General features: G+C 43.8%; 1 protein-coding gene across 3 annotated transcripts in view; it reads right to left on the bottom strand.

Annotated features, from left to right (window-relative positions):
• CREB3L2 (cAMP responsive element binding protein 3 like 2) overlaps positions 1-23,540 on the bottom strand; it is a 129,058-nt gene that overhangs the window by 46,716 nt on the left and 58,802 nt on the right. For all 3 annotated transcript variants that reach the window (XM_050918748.1, XM_050918751.1, XM_050918752.1), the window contains exon 2: positions 5,648-5,864. In XM_050918748.1, coding sequence (XP_050774705.1) covers positions 5,648-5,864 — 217 coding nt within the window. The remainder of the gene's footprint in view (positions 1-5,647; positions 5,865-23,540) is intronic.

The raw sequence follows: 23,540 nt of genomic DNA, 5'->3' as shown, positions 1-23,540 counted from the left end.
TAACCCTTTTCTGTCTTTTATTCTTGCCTGATATCACTTAAATCTGTGTTCTGTATTAATAAACTTATTCTTGTTTGATTACAAAACCAGCTCAGTGCTGTTATACTGAAGTCAAGTGGGAGTCCTCAGCTACACTAACAGGCTGGTGTGTGCTCTGTCTCTTTGGAGGCAGCAACCTTAGTAACTTCTGTGAGCGTCCCAGTGAGGGGGGCTGGACACCACAGGGAGACATCTCTAGGAAACTCTGGAACTGGGGTTCACTGATTGTTATCTGCAAAGCAAGGTTTTGACTGGCATAGGCAGACAGGCTGGAGCGTCAGGAAGCTGACACAGTTCAGCAGCAGCAAAGCTCTCACTTGCATACGGGCTACACGATGGCTTATGGTTCTGGGTTCCCTGAGGAGAGAGAGTGTCATGCTGCCCCACATGCAGTTTTACAAAATAAGGGCTTTGTTCTACAGGGCTAGATCCTAAATTGTATCAAAATCTGATCTGATTGGTCTGTACTTTTTTTCTGAGCTCCTTTTCCTCATTATGGATTCCCTCTGCGTATATATGCAGAATCCTTTTAACTAGCCTGCTTCTGTTCCCCTCCTGCAGAATTTTCTCCGGTGTTAGTAAGATCACAACTCATCTCCATGGAGTGAATGCAAATATACAGCAGTAGGTGTCAAGCCATCTGCTCAGTGGGCTAATATTTTAGAGAATGCGATTCCTTGATACATTCTTTACACTCAGCCTCTTTTCTGGCCTCATCGCTTGATTTCCGTCCCCCTCTCCCCCCACACATATACTCCAAGTACCCAGGGCCTCTTCTGGAAAATGCAAGATTGTTTCACAATACCTCTTCTGGAATTTGAAGATCCTAGTCAGAGGTGAAAGTAAGCCGGTATGGGTACCAGTAAGAAAGTGGCTGCCAGTCCACAGCTCACTGTACCAGCAGGGCCGCTGATGGGGCGGAAGGGCAAAAGGGGCAACCTCAGGGCCCGGCGATTTAAAAGGGCCTGGGGCTCCCGGCTGTGACTGCTGCTACCGCACCAGTGGCTGGAGCCCCAGGCCCTTTAAATCACCACCAAAGACCCGGACAGCATAGGCCTGGCAGTGCTGAAGGCTGACGGGGGGGTGGGGGGAGAGTCTGGCCCCAGCCCCGCCCCATCTGCCCAAGGCCCCTCCCCTTCTGGGGGCCCAGAGCTGCCCCCCTCCACACCTTGCCCAGGACCCCAGCCGCCCTGTGTACAGGTAAGCAGGTTAAGTTACTTTCACCTCTGATCCTAGTCCTGTTATCAGTTAATCGTATGCAGATGCTCTGTTAGAATTTGTCTTATTATTCCCCCAACGACTGAAGTTAAAATTGGACAGGAATTATCAGCACTTGCGCTCCACCCACACCTCACCTCATTGAAGATAAGTGACAAATTCAGTTCTTAACCCCATGTCCTCCAGTACTTCCACAGTTCTCTGGATTTTTTTCCCCCTCCAAAAGTCATCAGGACAATTAGTTCAACACTTAGTCAATGTATTTAACACCCCCAAGTGCTACATCTTGCAGCCATAAATGCAGTAAGTTTTCCCCTAAGTATCCTCCAATCTGTTTTTGTTTTAACAGTGATTATGGGGACATGCTAGTGACACCACTCCAGAGTTACTATCTTAACAGCTCTTATGGGAATGTTCTATATAAATTTAATAGATGAAAAGTTTTCTAATTTTCTACTTTTAAACCCATCTATTCAATTATATAGTAAGAGTATCATTCTCTATTAAAATCTATAGATTTTTAACAAACACTTTGCACCCTATTTAACAAACACTTTGAACCCTATTTAACTCCTGGTGTTTCACCCTTATTGAATTTCATTGGACTTGTCCATAAAGGTAACTAACAAAGCTCAGATCACTTCCTTCATTACAACTTCTTCAAAAAGATGCTTTCTATCTGAAGTTTCTTGTGCATGTTCTCTGGCCATAAGATAAATTTTCCCACATAAAGAGCGTGAAGATAATCGGACAAGGCAGTTTGGAAACATGAGTGATATTGGAGCTTTTTGGTAAGTAACATTTTTAGATCATTTCACAAACTTTCACCTAGAAATTCTTCATTGGTTTCATTCGGTTGTCCTCAATGAGGGCCAGTGCCTTTGAGTGATTTTAGGAAGTGTGGTTGGGTTATTTAAGGTTAAGTACCACATGAACAGCTTAGACTAGGGGTCCCCAACACGGTGCCTGTGGGTGCCATGGCGCCCGCCAGGGCATCTAAGTGCACTCGTATACTGGCCAGCGGACGAGCATCCGCCGAAATGCTGCCGACAAGCAGCATCATCCAGAGGCATCATCGCCGAAATGCCGATTTTCGGTGGCATTTCAGCGGCGACACCTCTGGATGACACTGCTTGTCGGCAGCGACGCCTATTGACATTGCTGCTTATCAGCGGATACTCATCCACTGCCATGGTCCTTCGTGGCTCGTTGTCTGGTGCCCACCAGACAAAAAAGGTTGGGGACCACTGGCTTAGACTGCTAATCCTATAAACCTAAGCACTAGTCTCCCCCCTTTTTTAAAAAAAAAATGCAGCTTATGATTGTACTGCTTTTCATTGCAAAAATAGCCTTGAAATGTAAACCAGTTAGTATGAGTGAAAGTCTGTCAAGGCTTTTATTCTTAATAGTCACCAATTATTCACAGTCCTATCCTATCCCCCTCCCAGCCACTGGCTGTCAGAGCTCTATCTTACCTGCTAGGATCTTCACATACATATGCTTTCCCCACCAGAACAGGCAGGTTAGGGCTGAATCTCCTCCCTCCCTCCAGTCCTACCCCTATGTTTCCCTCATATCCCTGCTCTGCAAGTCAGTGCGTGTGCCAGCAACTCTGCTATGAAAAGCTGCTAATGCTCACCATTCCTTGATCCACAGCCCTTCCCCTATGCCCAAGCACCTCATAAGAGTTGTACCTATTTACACAAAGTTTCTATTACTGCTTCAGTTGTCCACAACTCTTTCCCCCATTTCCCCCCCAGAAGCCTAATTTCTAAAAGTAATTCAGTATCTCAACCATTTTAGAATCATTGGGCCAGATCCTCAGTTGTCAGAGCTATGCCTATGTCCACCAGCTGAGAATCTGGTTTGTTGATTACATCTCCTTCCTTGTTTGTTAGTGAGCCTACTTCCTCTCTAGTGTTTTCCCCCTCCCTCGATATATTTATAGAAGTCTTTCTTACTCACATCAACCTCATTCCAGCATTAACCAGTCTGCTTTTTTGCTACCTCATCTTCTTTCTGCAAGCCTTAGCTAACTAACATTTTGGTTTATTTTTCTTCCCCTCTCCTTCATTTCCCAGAGAGGTTCTTTTCTAGTCTTACATCTACAAGTACCCCATAGAGAAATGACACTGGACACTTCTTGTCTCACTTCCCCACCCCGATCCCATTTCCAGTGAATAGCAGCAGTATGTTGAACTTTAATTGCAGTGACCTAGATTTTCAGACTTGGGCATCTGAAGTTAAATGCCTAAATACATACATTATAGTGCTGTTGATTAATCACAGTTAACTCACATGATTAACTAAAAAAAAATTATTTGAGATTAAAAATGTTATCGTGTTTAATCGCACTGTTAAACAATAGAATACCAATTGAATATTATTAAATATTTTGGATGTTTTCTGCATTTTCAAATATATTGATTTATATTACAACACAGAATGCAAAGTGTACAGTGCTCACAATTTTTATTACAAATATTTACACTGTAAAAATTAATAGTATTTCAGTTCACCTCATAAAAGTACTGTAGTGCAATCTATCGCGAAAGTGCAACTTACAAATGTAGATTTTTTTGTGTTACATAACTTCACTCAAACAAAACAATGTAAAACTTTAGCGCTTATAAGTCCACTCAGTCCTACTTCTTTTTCAGCCAAGTGCCAAGACAAAAAAGTTTGTTTACATTTACGGGAGATAATGCTGCCCGATTCTTCTTTACAATGTCACCTGAAAGTGAGAACAAACATTCGCATAGCACTTTTGTAGCCAGTATTGTAAGGTACATATGTGCCAGATATGCTAAATATTCATATGCCCCTTCATGCTTTGGCCACCATTCCAGAGGACATGCTTCCATGAGGATGATGCTCATTAAAAAAATAACGTGTTAATTAAATTTGTGACTGAACTCCTTGCAGGAGAATTGTATGTCTCCTGTTCTATTTTACCCACATTTCAGTCTCAGATGATCACCCAGCTCATGTTTGTTTTAAGAACACTTTCACAGCAGATTTGACAAAACGCAAAGAAGGTACCAATGCGAGCTACAGCATTCAACTCAAGTTTTAAGAATCTGACGTGCCATCCAAAAATCTGACAGGGACGAGGTGTGGAGCCTGCTTTCAGAAGTCTTAAAAGAGCAATACTCCGATGCGGAAACTACAGAATCCGAACCTACAAAAAAAAAAAATCATTTTCTTCATCTGAGTCAGGTGCCACCAGCAGAAGGTTGAACACGTGTCGGTTCGCTCTGCTTTAGATTGTTACTGAGCAGAACCTGTCATCAGCATGGACGCATGTCCTCTGGAATGCTGATTGAAGCATGAAGGGACATATGAACTTTAGTCGCACCTGGCATGTAAATATCTTGTGACGCCAGCTACAACAGTGCCATGTAAATGCCTGTTCTCACTTTCAGGTGACATTGTAAACAAGAAGCTAGCAGCACTATCTCCTGCAAATTGTAACCAAACTTGTTTGTCTGAGCGACTGGCTGAACAAGTAGAACTGAGTGGACTTATAGGCTCTAAAGTTTTTTTTTATTATTATTTTTGAATACAGTTATTTTTAATACATAATTCTACATTTGTAAATTCAACTTTCAAGATAAAGAGATTGCACTACAGTACTTGTATTCAGTGAATTGAAAAATACTATTTCTTTTGGGTTTTACTGTGCAAATATTTGTAAACAAAATATAAAGTGAGCACTATACACTTTGTATTCTGTGTTGCAATTTAAATCAATATATTTGAAAATACAGAAAGCATCCAAAAATATTTAAATAAATGGTATTCTATTATTAACAGCGCAATTGCACGATTAATCACAATTCATTTTTTTAATCACTTGACAGCCCTAATAAATTAGGCACCAAAATAGGTGGTAATTTCTTCAATGCTGTTGAGGACTGAGGAGCGCCAAGTGCCAAGCATTGGATTTAAAAGTCTTGCATTAAGCAGCTTAATTTGAAGATTTTGGGATGGTGTGGTTTATGAGTCCCTAACTTTCTTCTATGCTCATAAGAAAGAGCTCACCTGACAGCCTACTTTCCTCAAATCTCATTCCCCGTTAATAAGCTCATGTTTTAATATGCTGAATTCCAGTAACTCATGGTCAGTAGTTTCAGATGAGTGGAACCTCTCTGCCTGGTGACAATCTTAGTTTACGCTGTCTACAGATTTATAATCAAATTAAAAACATACGCTTTTTCCCATGTATTTTTAGTCATCATTCACTCTCATGCATGCTCACATTTTACTTTACTAAAAGTATTACCAGCCTAGGCTTGTGCAGCTACGATATTACGCCATTCACAAGTAATGCACATGACAGCAGTTTCTTCCACAAAGGTCAGCATCAACTCATCCACATCACCGTTACCTTCATTGAAGTTGTCATCAGTTGAAACGTGGGTCAGCGGGGACTGGGGGCGAGAGTCGCCGCACAGGGAGTAGCTGTGTTCTGCCTGGATGAGGGGAGCTGGGGATGCTGGGGACAGTTCCACTTCCATCATCTCATTTTTCTCAGACATGAAGGGGTCATTCAAGAGCTGGCCTAGGACATCCTGCGAAAATTCATCCAGGAACTCCGTGAAGTGCTGGGAAGACAGAAGGGGAAGAACTCTTATCTAACGAGTGTCTCTGGCCAACAACAGAAATGCACTGACCAAAATAATTGCAGTATCTGCACCACGTGTCTGTGCCAGTTAGGAACAGAACCCAGCAGTCCTGCCTCTCAATACCCACTTTAATCGCTACTCCACATTGAAGATAGAACAAAAAGGTTCTCATGTATGTACGTTAATTTAGCTATGCTGACTCATCATCAGTAAACTGTTACAGATAATTACAGTTTTCCTTATTTATGGATTGCTCATGAAGTAAGCACATCATATACATGGAACCAGATTCTTAGTTGGTGGACGATGGCAGAGATTCATACTGAGGTGTACCAGTGAAGGAGCAGGCCCTTTAAAATGCCTAGTTGCTGTGGTGATTGGCTCCCTATAAAAGTCTAAGAAACAGATAAAAGCCCATGTTGCTGAAAGCAGAAAATAAGATCAGTTGCCATGTTCTGAAGCCAACCCCTTTGTTCCCAGGATGCAATTTGGAGTGTGTTGCATTAATGAAAAAGCATATTTCATCCAGTCAGACAGGGAAACATCCTTAAAGATTTATATTCAAAACATATCTTTCGTATGTGTAATCTGTTCCATGGGGTTTACATGCTCATTGAGCCACAGAAAAAGGATGGAGGGGGAACCTGGTGATCAGATCCATAGTATTTAGTGCACCAATCAATCTTGTAAGCCCAAGTGTACCTATTCCAGTGGTGTGGAACATTTCCTTCATCTTACCCTAGCGTAGAGAAAGGATCAAAACCCTGAAATTTGTGTGTTCTGGATTAAAAACCGCTAGTACATTTGGTTTAAAGAATTACATTCAGGCTGAATAGCTGCATGTTGATTATTTTTGACCGGAGGCTAACGTTAAAGTTCAGGTTCTCAACTCCGCAGTAAGAGGCGTTCTGACTACCAACATTAGTAAGTCCTTCCCTGGTGCACTGCAAGGGTTACATTTAAGGTGCATGAGACTTTGTTTATTATTACAGAAACTTCCTGATCTGAACCAAACTTCCCAATCTGATTAATCCCAGCTCTGGGGTAGTTTCAGTCAAGATGCAAACTTTGCAGCTCTTATAATATTTCCTTCGAGGGGCAGGAGGCTTAGCGTGCGTGTTCATATTTAGTAATTGCATTTCGGGAAACAATTCCAGACAGCGGCATGGCATACACAGACAGAATATGATAGTTTCCATTAGTCACACACACACCCAGGGGGTTCTCTTTTCATACTCCAAAAAGTAAGCAGAAGATAGAAATGTAACTTCTTGCAATCAGGCATCCTGCATTAACAGCTAATGTATACAGGAATCTTTAATTAATTGGACTATAATATCTTGAAAGTGGAAATTAAGTCCCTGGTTTATTTGCTCTGTTTTTGCAAGCAGTGCTGATTTTGGCTCTTATTCGCTCTCCTGCGCAAGGGAACACAGATTCAAGATTTGGCTCCCTTGAGCATAAATTAAGAGTTTAACTAGTCAGCGATGTGTAGTCGAGTAATGGAAATGGTGCTCACGTATGCCCTCATTTTATAGCTCCAGGACAACTAGCAAACTAAAAGCCTTATACTGCGAAGCGCTGACTGGTCTCGAATCCCATTAAAGTCACTGGAAATTTGGAGTGCACAGAACCTTCCGGGGGAGCAACTTGCAGGACTGGGTCTTATGTCAGTATTAACAGACTCCTGCCACTGGGAACAAGAAAAGGTTTTTATTAGACTAAAGAGTAGTGAAAAAAAGGAGGAATCAGGTCACTGACTATGCTAGTCATGAAGCTGGCTAGTGACAGGATTTTGAAAAGGGACAAATACATGCATACCCTTATCTTTAAGCGCCCTGAATGATAACACTACTAAACAAACTCCAGGCTAGTACTGGTTGACCCAAAAAGAGTCATGACCACTTCAAACCATTGTTTACATGAATTTCTAGAGCCAAGGACTCACTAGTGCATCACTTCCCATGCGCCTCTAAATATTTGCAATAGTAGGTATGCATCATAATTCTCCACTGTTGGACACGCAGGCTAGAAAAATAGGCCTTTATTTGCCTATCCTATCTCCGTCAAAATCAAAATGCCATTATTGACAGGACAAGGTATTCAACTATTGCCAAACTGTAATCAAGGACAGAAAGTGCTGCTCAAACAAGTGCAAGACACATGCATGGACAATCCTACGAGAAGCAGCACTGTTCTTAAAATGGGTTTTCCACAGTGCATATTGCTCCCTTTCCTGCATGCCCATGGAGCGCATCAGTCATTTGTTTTCAGTTTTATAGGGCAGGCTCAGAACATTTTTCTCTCTAAAATACTTGTGTGTACTTATTCTGATTCTTTAATCATGAAGATACAAAACAAGCATCCCAATCACCATCTCCCATTTCTGATCCCATATCATCTATTTCATTATTATTAAAGAAAAATGACTAAAAAACTTTCCATCCCAAAGGATCCTAAAATGGAATTTGCTACCGTAAACGAATATGCCAGAGATCATTTAATCCAGAGGTTCTCAACTTTTTTCCTTTTGAGCCTTCCCCCCCTCATAAAAAGTCCATGGCACACCGGTGCCACAACTGTTTTTCAGTAGATTAAAAGCCAGGGCCCGCGTCAGGGATTAGCAAGCAGAGCAATTGCCCAGGGCCACACCACAGAGAGCCCTGTGTAAGAGGACTAGTGACCCCTTACTAAAACTCAGTGAGTGGGGTATTTTTGTTTAGCTTGCTCCCCAGTACCCACACACAAAGAAAAAAAAAGAGGAAAGGTTGACGAGAAATCAGGACCCTGAGACTGACAGTCCCCAGGGCAGGGGTTCTCACAACAAAAATTTTGGTGACCTCCAAGTGCAGTTGCCAACTCTTGCTGGTAGCTGTGCTGACAATTATTCCAAAAATACTTAACTTTAGGGGAAAAAATATATATATACACACATATATATACACACACATACACATGTCCAAATCATTGTAATTTATTGAATCTTTTTGCAGACTCAATAATAAACATCATGTACAGTTGTGTCTCTTCTTTACAGGACCTTAGACAGAATAGAAACAAATAAGGTGGTCTGCAGGGTCTTGTATTTTTTGATGCCTTTTCCTTTAAAAAAAGACTTGCTAGCTCAGAGGTGAGCAAACTACATCCCGCAGGCCACATCCGGCCTGCGGGACCCTCCTGCCCAGCCCCAACAGATCCCGTCACAGAGAGTTGGGCTTCTTTTAGGGATTGGTTTGTTTTGGAATGGGATTAGCTTGTGTTTTTGGCTTATTGTGAAAGCGGGTTGCTTTATTTACAACATGAAAAGCTGGCAACGAAGTGAGGGCTGTGCCAGACAGAGAAAACATGAGAAGCAGCCCAGGGAAAAGAGTGATAGCAACAAGAGTGATAGCAACAAGAGTCAGAGAAGCAGCCCAGGGAGCAGGTCAGTGCCGGGAGAAGAGTCATGGCTCTGGTTGCTGCAAGAGGGGCCAGAAAAGCAGCCCAGGGAGCTGGAGGCAGAGCAGCAGCAATGCCGAGGCAGAGTGGAGCTGGAGCAGTCCGGACCCTGGGTGCGGTGAGCAGCTGGGGAGAGCGAGGGGGACTCTGGGCAATGAGCCCAGCGCAGGCAGACAGCCCCAGCCAAGAGGCCGTGCAGCGCAAACTGGGTGGGAATCGTAATCCTGACAAGGTTGAAAACTGCTGATTTAATCCACCTCTGAAATGCAGCCACCATGCATGTAATAGTCCAAGGTAACACTTTAGGACAGAAGGCAGAAAAGGATATTGCATCCAACCGTGCAAGAAGAATTTAGGTAGGTAGAATGTAATTAGCTGGATTGGAATTTAGCCAAAAGAACCAAAGTTAGGAGTTCTACACTTGGATGGTTGCAAAGAATCCAGTGGGATCTTTGACTGCAAGTCTTTGGATTCACATCTCATCCATGAGATAGTTTCCTCCAGGAATACAGCACATATTAACACAATCTTGGGAAGAGACGCATCTATTGAATCACCATCTCATCATAGCAACTATAGAAAGACATGCTTGAAGGTATCCTTTCCAAGTATTGATGTGGTCTCACCTTACCTGGATGTCATAAATTACCAAGATGAAAGCCCAATGCAATATGGCTGCAGACCAGTTGGCCACTTGAAGTATTAAAGCAGCCCCAAGGCTAGCTCCATCTCAGGAGTCTGAGCAAGTCTATTAATGATCCAACCAGTGGATCAAATTCAGTAATGAATCCAGGTCACGTATCACCAGAGGCACATTGCACATATAGATTCATAGATTCTAGGGTCAGAAGGGACCAATGTGATCATCTAGTCCGACCCCCTGCACAAAGCAGGCCACAGAACCCTACCCATCCACTTCTATAACAACCCTCTAACCTATGCCTGAGTTATTGAAGTCTTCAAATTGTGGTTTGAAGACCTCAAGCTGCAGAGAATCCACCAGCAAGTGACCCATGCCCCACGCTGCAGGGGAAGGCGAAAAACCTCCAGGGCCTATGCCAATCTGCCCTGGAGGAAAATTCCCTCCCGACCCCAAATATGGCGATCAGCTAAACCCTGAGCATGTGGGCAAGACTCACCAGCCAGCACTCAGAAAAGAATTCTCTGCAGTAACTCAGATCCCATCCCATCCAACATCCCATCACCAACCACTGGGCATACTTATCTGGCGATAATCAAAGATCAATTGCCAAAATTAGGCTCTCCCATCATACCATCCCTTCCATAAACTTATCAAGCTTAATCTTAAAGCCAGATATGTCTTTTGCACCCACTCCTCCCCTTGGAAGGCTGTTCCAGAACTTCACTCCTCTAATGGTTAGAAACCTTTGTCTAATTTCAAGTCTAAACTTCCTAGTGTCCAGTTTATACCCATTCGTTCTTGTATCTACATTAGTACTAAGCTTAAATAATTCCTCTTCCTCCCTAATATTAATCTCTCTGATATATTTAAAAAGAGCAAGCATATCCCCCCTCAGCCTTCTTTTGGCTAGACTAAACAAGCCAAGCTCTTTGAGTTTCCTTTCATATGACAAGTTTTCCATTCCTTGGATCATCCTAGTAGCCCGTCTCTGAACCTGTTCCAGTTTGAATTCATCCTTCTTAAACATGGGAGACCAGAACTGCACACAGTATTCCAGGTGGGGTCTTACTAGCGCCTTATATAACGGTACTAACATCTCCTTATCTTTGCTGGAAATACCTCGCCTGATGCATCCTAAAACCACATTAGCTTTTTTCACGGCCATATCACATTGGCGGCTCATAGTCATCCTGTGATCTACCAATACCCCAAGGTCCTTCTCCTCCTCTGTTGCTTCCAACTGATGCATCCCCAATCTATATCTAAAGTTCTTATTATTAATCCCTAAGTGCATGACCTTGCACTTTTCACTATTAAATTTCATCCTATTACTATTACTCCAGTTTACAAGGTCGTCCAGATCTTCCTGTATGATATCCCGGTCCTTCTCTGTGTTAGCAATACCCCCCAGCTTTGTGTCATCCGCGAACTTTATTAGCACATTCCCGCTTTTTGTGCCAAGGTCAGTAATAAAAAGGTTAAATAAGATTGGTCCCAGAACCGATCCTTGAGGAACTCCACTAGTAACCTCCTTCCAGCCTGACAGTTCACCCTTCAGTACGACCCGTTGTAGACTCCCCTTTAACCAGTTCCATATCCACCTTTCAATTCTCGTATTGATCCCCATCTTTTCCAATTTGACTAATAATTCCGCATGTGGAACCGTGTCAAATGCCTTACTGAAATTGAGGTAAATTAGGTCTACCACATTTCCTTTGTCTAAATAGTCTGTCACCTTCTCAAAGAAGGAGATCAGGTTGGTTTGGCACGATCTACCTTTAGTAAAACCATGTTGTACTTTGTCCCAATTACCATGGACCTCAATGTCCTTAACTACTTTCTTCTTTAAAATTTTTTCCAAGACCTTACATACTACAGATGTCAAACTAACAGGCCTATAGTTACTCGGATCACTCTTTCTCCCTTTCTTAAAGATAGGAACTACGTTAGCAATTCTCTAGTCATATGGTACAACCCCTGAGTTTACTGATTCATTAAAAATTCTCGCTAATGGGCTTGCAATTTCATGCGCCAGTTCCTTTAATATTCTCGGATGAAGATTGTCCGGGTCCTCCGATTTTGTCCCATTAAGCTGTTCAGATGTGGTAATATCCACCTCCATATCCTCATTCCCGTTTGTCATCCTTCCATTACCCCTAATCTCCCCATTAGCCTTATTAAAGACTGAGGCAAAGTACTTATTTAGATATTGGGCCATGCCTAGGTTATCCTTAACCTCCTTTCCATCCTCAGTGTGTAGCGGTCCCACTTCTTCTTTCTTTGTTTTCGTCTTATTTATATGGCTATAGAACCTTTTACTATTGGTTTTAATTCCCTTTGCAAGGTTCAACTCTACTTGGCTTTTAGCCTCTCTCACTTTATCCCTACATGTTCTGACCTCACTAAGGTAGCTTTCCTTGCTAATCCCACCCTTCTTCCACTCCTTGTAGGCTTTCTGCTTTTTCTTAATCACCTCTCTGAGATACTTGCTCATCCAGCTTGGTCTACAACTCCTGCCTATGGTTTTTTCCCCCTTTCTTGGGATGCAGGCTTCCGATAGTTTCTGCAGCTGCGACTTAAAGTAATTCCAGGCCTCTTCCGCATTTAGATCCACAAGTTCTTCAGTCCAATCCACTTCTCTAACTAATTTCCTTAATTCTTTAAAGTTAGCCCTTTTGAAATCAAAAACCCTAGTCCCAGATCTATTTTTGTTTATCCTTCCATCTCGTTTGAACTGAATTAGCTCATGAATACTCGAACCAAGGTTGTCCCCTACGACCATTTCTTCTATGAGGTCCTCACTGCTCACCAAAACCAAATCTAAAATGGCATCCCCTCTTGTCGGTTCTTCAGCTACTTGGTGAAGGAATCCATCAGCTATCACATCCAGAAAAATCTGATCCCTACTATTCTTGCTAGCACTTGTACTCCAGTCTATATCTGGGAAGTTAAAGTCTTCCATGATCACACATTTCCCATTAGTGTTTACTTCATTAAAAACATTAAAGAGGTCTCTATCCATATCCAAATCAGATCCCGGCGGTCTGTAGCACACCCCAAGCACTATCTCAGGGGAGGCTCTAGTAGCTTTCTTTCCCAGTGTGATTTTTGCCCAGACAGACTCTGTCTTAGCCATTCCATCACTTCTTATTTCTTTATAGTTAACCTCCTCATTGATGTACAATGCTACTCCACCACCTTTGCCTTTATTTCTATCTTTCCTAAACAGCACATAGCCTTCATTACCTGTACTCCAGTCATGACTACTATTCCACCACGTTTCTGTTATCCTTATAATATCTGGTTTCGCTTCCTGCACCAGTAGCTCTAATTCCTCCATTTTGTTCCCTAGGCTCCTCGCATTAGTGTACAGACATCTTAATTTTTGCCGTTTGGCTTCACTCACATTCTGTACACATTCTACCACCACCATCACCTGTTAGTCTGTTATCTACACTACCTTTCCTCCTTATGCCAATTCTTCTGTCCATGGCTGTATCCCCTCTTACCTTGTTTACTTCCCTCTCAAGGTTAAATTCCGGCGTGGAGATCTCCCGAACATCTCCCAACCATCTCCCCCAAATTTCTAGTTTAAAGCTCTCAATCAGGTCGGCGAGCCTCCATCCTAGAAGTCTATTTCCCTCCTTGCTCAGGTGAAGTCCATCCCAAGAGAAGAGTCTTCTGTCCGTAAATGCTTCCCAATGGCCATACATCCCAAAGCCCTCCTTATAGCACCACTGCCTGAGCCATCTGTTGCTCGCCATAATCTTGTCACACCTTTGTCGCCCTTCTCTAGGAACCGGCAGAATCCCACTGAAGATCACCTGAGCCTCGATTTCCTTAAGCATCTTCCCCGATCTGGCAGTCTCCCTTGATACATTCCAGCGAGTATCTAGCCGTATCATTCGTTCCCACATGAAGGACAATCAACGGATTCTTCCCCGCTCCCGCTAGGATCCTTTTCAGCCTCAGGTCCACATCCTGTATCTTAGCATCCGGCATACAGCACACCCTTCTGTTCTCCCGATCAGCTCTAGTCACAGGCCTGTCTATTCTTCTCAGTAAGGAGTCTCCAATCACGTAGACCTGCCTTTTCCTGGTGACAGTGCGCTTCTCCGGTCTATCTCCCGCACCCACCGGCTGCAAGTCCTCTTGATTCCTATTCCCCCTTGCAATCCTCCTGGGGCTTATATTTGGTGTTGCCTCCATTGACTCCTCCCCTCCTCTTGTAGGACTATCAGCTCTTCTCTTTTTCCTTGCCCTCTCTCCTTCAGCGACCACCTGCTGTGCCCCTTCTTCATTTTCTAACTCTGCAAACCTGTTCCTGAGTTCTATTTCTCCTTCACTGGCCCGTCTTTTCCTCTGCCTGGTTCTCTTAGTCACATGCTTCCACCGTCCACTTTCCTCCCCCAGCAGTCTCTCCTCTGAATTCTTTGGTCTTGCTTCCATCTGCACATCGGAGCTTATCCCTTCAGCCCCCTCGTGTCTGTGCTCCATCGTCTGCTCAAACCCCCTTCTGAACTCAACCAGAGTTTCCACCTGCATCTCCAGTCCTCGGATCTTCTCTTCCATCAGCTCTATCAGGTGGCACTTCATGCAGACAAAGCTCTTTTCAGGCGCCCCCTCCAGGATCATGTACATGCCACAGCTTCCACATCCAGTCATCCTCATTGTGTCTTTCACTGCTGCCTCTGTATCAGTCATGGCCTTCCCACCTGACGCCTGGTAGTCAACACAACACAAGCCCCCAGCAGGCACCGGACCACCACCCTATCCCTCGACTTGCTTGTCGGTTCCTCTGTCTTAGTCTCCCCCACAAACTCCCCCTGTAAACTCCCACTGAAACTCCCCTGTTTACAGCTCTGTTTTCTGGCTCCTGTGCTGCTGCAGCTGTCTGTGCTGCTGCCTGACTGGCTGGCTACTTATATAGGACCCCTAATCAGGTAAACCACGCCCCCTAATCAGGGAGCCCCGCTAAGAACAAGAATGTTCTTCGGTGTGGAAGTTGTTAAGAACAGGTTAGACCAGAGGTCGGCAACCTCTGGCATGCGGCTCGCCAGGGTAGAGCCCCTGGCAGGCTGGGCCAGTTTGTTTACCTGCCACGTCGGCAGGTTCGGCCGATCGCGGCTCCCACTGGCCACGGTTCACCATCTCAGGCCAATGGGGGCAGCAGGAAGCGGTGCAGGCCAAGGGATGTGCTGGCCACTGCTTTCTGCAGCCCCAATTGGCCTGGGACAGTGAAAGCTGCGATTGGCCGAACCTGCCGACACAGCAGGAAACAAACCGGCCTGGCCCGCCAGGGTGCTTTCCCTGGCGAGCCGCGTGCCAGAGGTTGCCGACCCCTGGGTTAGACAAACACCTGTCAGGGATGGTCCAGATTTACCAGGTTCTGCCTCAGGACTTGGGGATGACCACCTGAGGTTCTATGATATTGTGGTATCACAGCAGCTTTGTACATGTTATTTGACTTCATTTGCTTCAGATCTGACACTTTCTACCTCCACTTTTCTGAGGGGAATTTCCCTGGACCACCTGGAGAAACAAACAAAGGAGGAATAGTATTTGACTTCACAAACCCGAGAGAAAGAGGACCCTGCAGTGGAGAGGGGAAATGTAACATGCTTCTCTTAATTTAGGCTTTTAACTTTTACTGATAGCTTGATTGCAAGCAATCAGCAGGATCTTGGGAAAAGAGGAACTAGTACCAAGAGCAGGAATGTTGCACATACAATATACAGAATCTAGGTTTTAAAAAAAAGTTCTGTAACTTTGTTCCAATTGTATTAATCTTGCTCTTTATGGTTTTGTGATATAACCCAGAATGCTGATCAGCTGTGGATCCTCAGTCAAGCTACCAAGGTTCAGATAACACAGTTCAGAGTCCAAAGACAGACAACTGGAGAGAGCTGGGTCTCTCCTCATTCAACCTGAACCAGCACAAAAGCGTTCTCACTCAAACTACTGATACTTTTGGTCCATTTTAAATCACTGCCACATGGAACACTTGTTAAAGAGCAACTTGAATTATATTTTAAAGGAAATTAAAGTCCTCACTCAACACTGTTGCATTCTGACAGAATCAAAAAACATAGGCATTTCAGCAACAATTATGGGGGAGACTTTCAAAAGGCACAAAGTGTGATTAGGAGGCCAACTTCCATGGACTTCCACTTAACTGCACTTTGGGCTTCAGAAAGCTTCCCCCTTATAATGCTTGTCTGAAATTAATTCATGGGGTCCATCCAGTTTAGGGTGACCAGATGTCCCAATTTTATAAGGCCAGTCCCAATATTCAGGGTTTTCTTATATAGGCGCCTATTACCTCCTCACCCCCATCCTGATTTTTCATACTTGCTATCCGATCACCCTAGTCCAGTTACAAGTAGAAAGTGCATCAGAAAAACAACCACCACTACTGTTACCCTAGTGACAGTGTCAATAGAGAGGTCAAAAAGACTGAATAAGTACAGAAACTCTCACCCCTGGATTGAGGCCCAATAGGGGGCAGCATGGAGAATCTTACATTGCCAAATCCCTAGATATACCTGAGTATTGATAAAGAACAAACTTCTGTATTTAGGCCTTTCAGTCTGGCATCTCTCACCAGAACAGAGTTCTTCTAAAAAGAATTGCACCAAAAATTATCTTTTTTTGTAGCTCTGCAAATTAGCTCTCTTGTGATTGCCAACTTCTTTCTACACTCACACCCCAGTATAAACTGCAGCAGCGGTGCCAGTACCTTCTACAGATAAGTGTCGGAACAGTGAGTCAACTTGGAGGATTAAACTGTCTTCCCTGTATATTAAAAGGATCTCCTTCTATATTTTTCTTGTGGATTTTTGTTTTCTTTTCACCTTGATAAAAGTCGCTGAATGAGAAAAAGTTTAAACTATTTTTTTCCTTTTTTTTTTTTTTTATATAAACAAAACGTAGTAAAGGATGCTTACAATTTTCAAATGTATGAAAAGGGAGAATTTTCACTGCTGCTGTTCTACAACTGTTCAGGACATTTGCTTTGATCTATTCTTGCCTATGTCCCCAGTGATTGCTGGGAGCACGGAACTCATAAAGAGATCACTTGTGGTAAGCAAACAGGAGAAGAATCCCAAATCCAGGAATGCATGGAACTTTAGATAGACTCAGTGATTTCCCTACACCACCCCCAGTTTCGTGAGCTAGTTACATACCAATTCAGTGACTGTTTGGAAATCTGAATTTAAACTGAACCATTAATACACACTTTAAAAGCTTATACAGTGTATGATAAAATATGTGTATCTGAAAAAGTATAATAGATTTGAAAAGTATGAACGTAGACTAGCTTCCTTGCCTCCTTATACAGCTGTTTTTTATGATGCCAGTGCATTCATTTCGGTGATGTTGGCCAACCTAATAATTTCAAATGATGATTTGTAAGCAAAGTCTAAATGAGCTCTCCCTGACAGCTAGTGATGAGCTGGGGCTGCGGGGAAAGGCTTCAGGGCCAGATTATATTTACATTCACACCTAATCTACCTAGGTATCCAGCAAACAGAGCTGTGTTGTCCAAGTGATAGATTTTGGCTGGGGTTGGGTTACAAACCACTTGAATGTGGGGGGAATGGGGGGGATGAACTGTTGTTCTTATTGTATGAGTAAAGGGAAGTAGAACTGTAGCCTGTGATGATTTGAAGACATCAAGAGAGAGGGTGGGGACCTGTCCCTCTCCACTGCTTAAAGACAGAGCTGATTAGGCTCCATCGATAGTCTTTTGGTCTGTTAAGTGACCACTGCAGCTGAAATCACTGACAATCAGGTTTAAGTGCTTAGTCCTGTTGTGGGGACAGTGTTCCTGTGAGTACAGTGTTTTTGTGTAAGAGACAGCCCAGACTGCACTATCAGTGAGAAAGGTTCCCGCACTGAGAGCTCAGCTGAAATCACTGAGAGCTGGTGGAACCTCAAGAGACCAACTCGCAGAGGTCACAGTGGCAGGTGGCAGCCGAAGGTGACTGTGCAGGGCCATTGGCAACAGAGTGGTGGAGTGAACGGTGGCACAACGAACAGACGTGGCCAGAGCGAACAGTGAGCAGCTGGAGGAACAAGCAAAGTGCCTTCTTGTCCCCCACCTCAAAGGCGTACTCATGTGAAAGCACCTCTGAACTCTGAGTCTCCACTGACCAAGGACAACACTGGTGAGTGGAGTGCGGTGGAGAGAAAAGTGAGGGGCATGTTAAATAAACATTTGTTTGTTGGACTATATTTTAGTCACTTTGCTCCAGAATGCTAGATTTGTGACTGGGAATGGAAACTTAGATAAATATGTTTCCTAGTAGGCCAAGATTGTTAAAATGCACTATTTGCCAAAGTTGTTATCTCACATATTGCTATCTTGGGAGGTCATTATATTGAGCAGTTTCTGAACTACACATTTTTATTATTAGAATTAGCCCAGTACCCTGTCTTACAACAGTGGCCAATGCCAGGGGCTTCAGAGGGAATGAACAGAACAGGTAATCATCAAGTGACCATCCCCTGTTGCCCATTCCCAGCTTCTGGCAAACAGGCTAGGGACACTCAGAGCGTGGTGTTGCATCCCTCCCCATCCTGGCTAATAGCCACAGATGGACCTGTTCTCCTGGAATTTATCTAGTTCTTTTTATAATCCTGTTATAGTTTCGGTCTTCACAGCATCCCCTGGCAAAGAGTTCCCTGGGTTGACTTTATATTGTGTGAAGAAGTATTTCCTTTTGTTTTTTTAGAACCTGCTGCCTATTAATTTCATTGGGTGACTGCTAGTTCTTCTGTTATGTGAAGGATTAAATAACATTTCCTTATTCACTTTCTTCGCAGCAGTCAAGATTTTGTAGACTTCTATCATATCCCCATTAGTCATCATTTAAATCTCTTCTCCTGTTTCATACTCCTGATCATTTTAGTTGCCCATCTCTGTACCTTTTCCAATTCCAATATATATTTTTTAGGATGGGTGACCAGATCTGCACACATTATTCAAGGTGTGGGCGTACCATGGATTTATATAGAGGCAATGTGATATTTTCTGTCTTATTATCTATCCCTTTCTTAATGATTCCCAACATTGTTTGCTTTTGTGACTGCTGCTGCACACTGAGTGGATGTTTTCAGAGAACTATCCACAATGACTCCAAGATCTCTTTCATGAGTGTTAACAGCTAATTCAGATGCCATCATTTTGTATGTATAGTTGAGATTGCTTTCCCATGTGCATTTCTTTGCATTTATCAACATTGAATTCAATTTGCCATTTTGTTGCCCAGTCACCCAGTTTTGTGAGAGCCCTTTGTAGCTCTTCACAGTCTGCCTGGGACTTAACTATTGTGAATAGTTTTGTATCATCTGCAAATTTTGCCACCTCACTGTTTACCCATTTTTTCAGATGAATATGTTGAACAGTACTGGTCCCAGTACTGACCTCTCAAGGATACCACTATTTATCTCTCTCTCCATTCTGAAAACTGATAATTTATTCCTACCCTTTGTTTCCCATCTTTTAGACAGTTACTGATCCATGAGAGGACTGCCCTCTTATCCCATGATGGCTTACTTTTCAAAAGTCAATTTACATGAAATACATTTTTTTAATAATTTTTTTTTTTTTTTAGAAATCTAGATCTGTTATGTGTTTTGGTGTAACTTGCATTTTCCTTATGTTAAATTTGCATAATCCTAACAAAACATTTACTTTATTCATATCTCTTTTATATATCTCATTGGACCCGACACCCCCGCTGTAAATTCGAACACCTCCCCTAATTTCAATTCCTGGGGAAACCACTGGATAGACTTTTGTCAGAGTCACAGGGTATGATCTATCCCCCAGCCTATAACCAAGCTCTTGGGAGTGACACTTTAGTGTGCTGGGCCCCAAGGACCCACACAGTTCTGCAGGGGCAAGCCCATGGCCTCCACAATTCCTGAACTGGACCTTTGGCACCAGCAGTTCCTGTCTCTTTCCAAGGCTCCCTGAAGAGAATCCAGCCAAGCCAGACTCCTGCAGGAGGCTTGTACTGTGCTCCTTCAGGGCACCATGTTCTCATTGAGCATTTATAATGACACAGGCAGCTTTTTCAGAACAAGGCAACAATTTACTCATCACCTGGCATACAGAATCTGAAAGTCCTTAGTTGGCACAAAGAGGCAGAAGTTAAGTCAGTGCCCGATTTGTGCTAGCCAAGCTGTGATGGACTCCCTCTCTGACTCTCTCTTGCCTCTTTGCCCACCCAGCTGAGAGCTCTCAAGGGCAGCCTTTCTCCCAATCATCTGACACCATTTCCCCTTTGTACACTGAGCTGGAGAACACGTCCTGCCTGCTGGGGTTTCCTGATGTTAGGTATGGATTGTTCAGTCACTGGGGCGTCTCTCAGTCTTGCTGGACCCTCTGTTGTTTTGGGTTAGTTTCAGCCTGTTCTTCAATGGTCCAGACAGTTAAGACATACACATCCCTAAGTCTCTTGCTCTGTCCTGAGAGCAGACTTAAATCCTTTCCCTGCCACGCTGGGTAGCCATGCAAGGTGTAGGAGAAAACTGAGGCACACATGGGAATCATAATATTGCAAAACTCCCACTTTGTCATAACCTTAGAAAGGAACATTTGGCTATGGAGCAATGGAGCCCCGGGCTGCAGCTCTCCATAGCATCAACCTGTTTGTCAGACAAAGCTCATTTGCTACAGATCTCCCTAGGCACGAGGTCTTCCACGTCCAGTGCAGAGAAATTCATTTTATCAAAACACAGACGCTGTTTATGTTAACTTCACTGGACCCCTCACTTCTCCATATGACATCCCAAAGCCAGGCCTGAACACCACAAGTACCCTGCAAAAGGCAGATTGAGGTGATAGGATACCAGCAGTTATAGGAAGCATCACTGTGTTCTGAAAATACATTTGAAAGAATCTAGCGCAAGGGGAAAGGAATTGAGAGGCCACATTCACATATGTAACAATTGTGACCTCTCAATTTTGCCCCTTCCACTGGATTCTTTAAATGTATACATATAACGTGTATATAAAAACACGCACACCATATATAACTCTGACTCTGCTTTACCCAGCCTAATGAAATGCATTATTAAAAACTAAGGCTCTTACATAGTTAAACTGTAGTTACACAGATTAATATTGCCCTGTCAAAAATGTTCATTCTTTCCAACTGAACCACTCTCCTACAGCAATTAGGGTGACCAGATATCCCAATTTTATAGGGATAGTCCTGATTATTGGGTCTCTCTCTTATATAGGCTCCTATTACCCCCCACCCCCTTCCCGATTTTTCACATTTGCTGTCTGGTCACCCTAACAGCAATGAACTGGATTCACTCCAGCTGCCAGACCCAGCCTGTGGGCAAGTGGCACAAGCCACCCACAACCCCGTTTTCCCAAGGGTCCAGAGCAAGCCGGAAAATAAGTAGCATGGTTTTGGGGAGGGGGCTGAGCCAGGACATCCCGGAGAAGCATTATTTAGCACATATCCTACGCCATGGCTACACTAGAGAGTTGCAGCGCTGGTGAGGGGGTTACAGCGCTGCAACTTAGGATGTGGCCACACTTGCAAAGCACGGCCAGCGCTGCAACTTCCTGGTTGCAGCACTGGCTATACACTCGGTCGAGCCTCGGGTGTAGTGATTCCAGCGCTGGTGATCCAGCGCTTGTCAGCAAGTGTGGACCCCACCAGCGCTTTTATTGACCTCCGGGGTATAAGGAGGTATCCCAGAATTCCTGTCCACAACAAACCGGAAGAAAGGGGGAGCTTGGAGTTCAACCAAACTGCTTATTTAAAAAACAAACACAGCTCCTGTTTGCTGAGCGAGTGGAGGCAGGCAGGGGAATTACTTTGGAATGTTCACAGCTGTTTGCTTGGAGAGAGAAACAGCACGCTCCCACGGCAGAGGGGGAGGGGGAAGTCCATGTTGAGCAGATGCTTATCTGGTCTGACGGCTATTTAGGAGTGCATAATTTGCATTTAGTGAATGAGAGAGGGGTGGGGGAAGGGGTCAGAACTTTTAAAATGATTGAAGGTAGGCACTGTGTGTCTTCCAGTCCTTAGAACTTGCAAGGCAGGGAGCTGAGAACAGCGTCAGCTCCAAAAATCCAATCTCTCTGTCTCCCCCACGCTCCCTGTCACACTCCACCCAACCCCCCTCTTTTGAAAAGCACGTTGCAGCCACTTGAATGCTGGGATAGCTGCCCACAATGCACCACACCCAACAGCGCTGCAAATGCTGCAAATGTGGACACACTGCAGCGCTGGTAGCTGTCAGTGTGGCCACACTGCAGCGCTGGCCCTACACAGCTGTACGAACACAGCTGTAACTACCAGCGCTGCAGAACTGTAAGTGTAGCCATGGCCCTAGATGGAGATTGATTGCTTCCCTGAGGAACAATGGCCTGCCCTCCCCAGGAGTGAGTCTGCCACACAATGAACTGCTCACGTGAGTGCAGGGACACGTTATATACAACCTGCACTCATGAGTAAAGCCCATCTTAGACCAGAATCATGCTGTTTCTAGAATTGTTATACAGAGGTGCAATGGTAGGAATCATATCTCCTTCCAAACTGCTCAGAAGTTGGTCCCTAAATTACATTGTTAAAATCATATCTTAAGAAAATAAAACAATCACTTCTTGCCCTCCAATGGCCATTCAGGGACCTACATAAACTGAGATTTGGTGTTACTAGCAGACAGTTGCACTCATCAAAAAAGCTGCCACCACCTCTAACGTGAACAGCCATGCTAAGGAGCCAGCAGGCATGGAGATTCAACTATCTTCTCACCTTTAGCTCCACATTGGCTGTGGAGCTGCATTAGCTGCACACACTTTTTTAAACAGCATGGAAGACTTGTTTCCTAATATGGCAGACAATATAGCAGAGGGACAGGTCCTTGGAAGAGGTCCTTCCAGGTCAGGTTTGTAGGACATTAGTGGGACAGCATAAGGAGCCTAGCATTGCCATGGCTCACAGATCTGCTCTGAGGATGAAGAGAGGATCTCAGTTTTCCAGCCTGTCAGTCTGGCACCTTCTACCAGTGCTAAATTTAAACTAAAAAACAATGTACAACAACAAGATAATCACCTGCCATTACATTTTACTCTATTATGAAATTTGTTATCAAGCAGTCGGCTGACTTGAAATGTTCTTCTTTGCAGGGGTGCATAAAGCACAGTATGGAGTTGGCACTTGAACCTGTATGGAGGAATTACTTAACCAGGCCTGTTAACGCAGACTTCACATCAATACTTAGTAACTGTAACACTGAATAATAAAATTGGATGTAACAAGAAAAATCCATTAAACAACTAACATTCTGGATGTGTCAGCAGCTGGCAAACAAATGCTAGGAAAGTCAAGAGTTGATGGAGTCACATGGTAGCTCAGTGTGCACATCTTCCCAACTCACTCCATTTACACAGCTAGAAATGTTGAAGTTCACGCTGGGTAAATCTCACAATGCAGCTCTATACTGCACATACCCATACAAATACTTCCATGGCAAACACTAAAGCACAGCTATTGACCAAATGTATAGGTCTAGTTTCCAACCCATCTCTGATGAAG

Source organism: Gopherus flavomarginatus, chromosome 1 (assembly GCF_025201925.1).
Source record: "Gopherus flavomarginatus isolate rGopFla2 chromosome 1, rGopFla2.mat.asm, whole genome shotgun sequence".
In the NCBI taxonomy this organism is placed as follows: Eukaryota; Metazoa; Chordata; order Testudines; family Testudinidae; genus Gopherus; species Gopherus flavomarginatus.
This window is presented reverse-complemented; position numbering and strand designations above follow the sequence as displayed.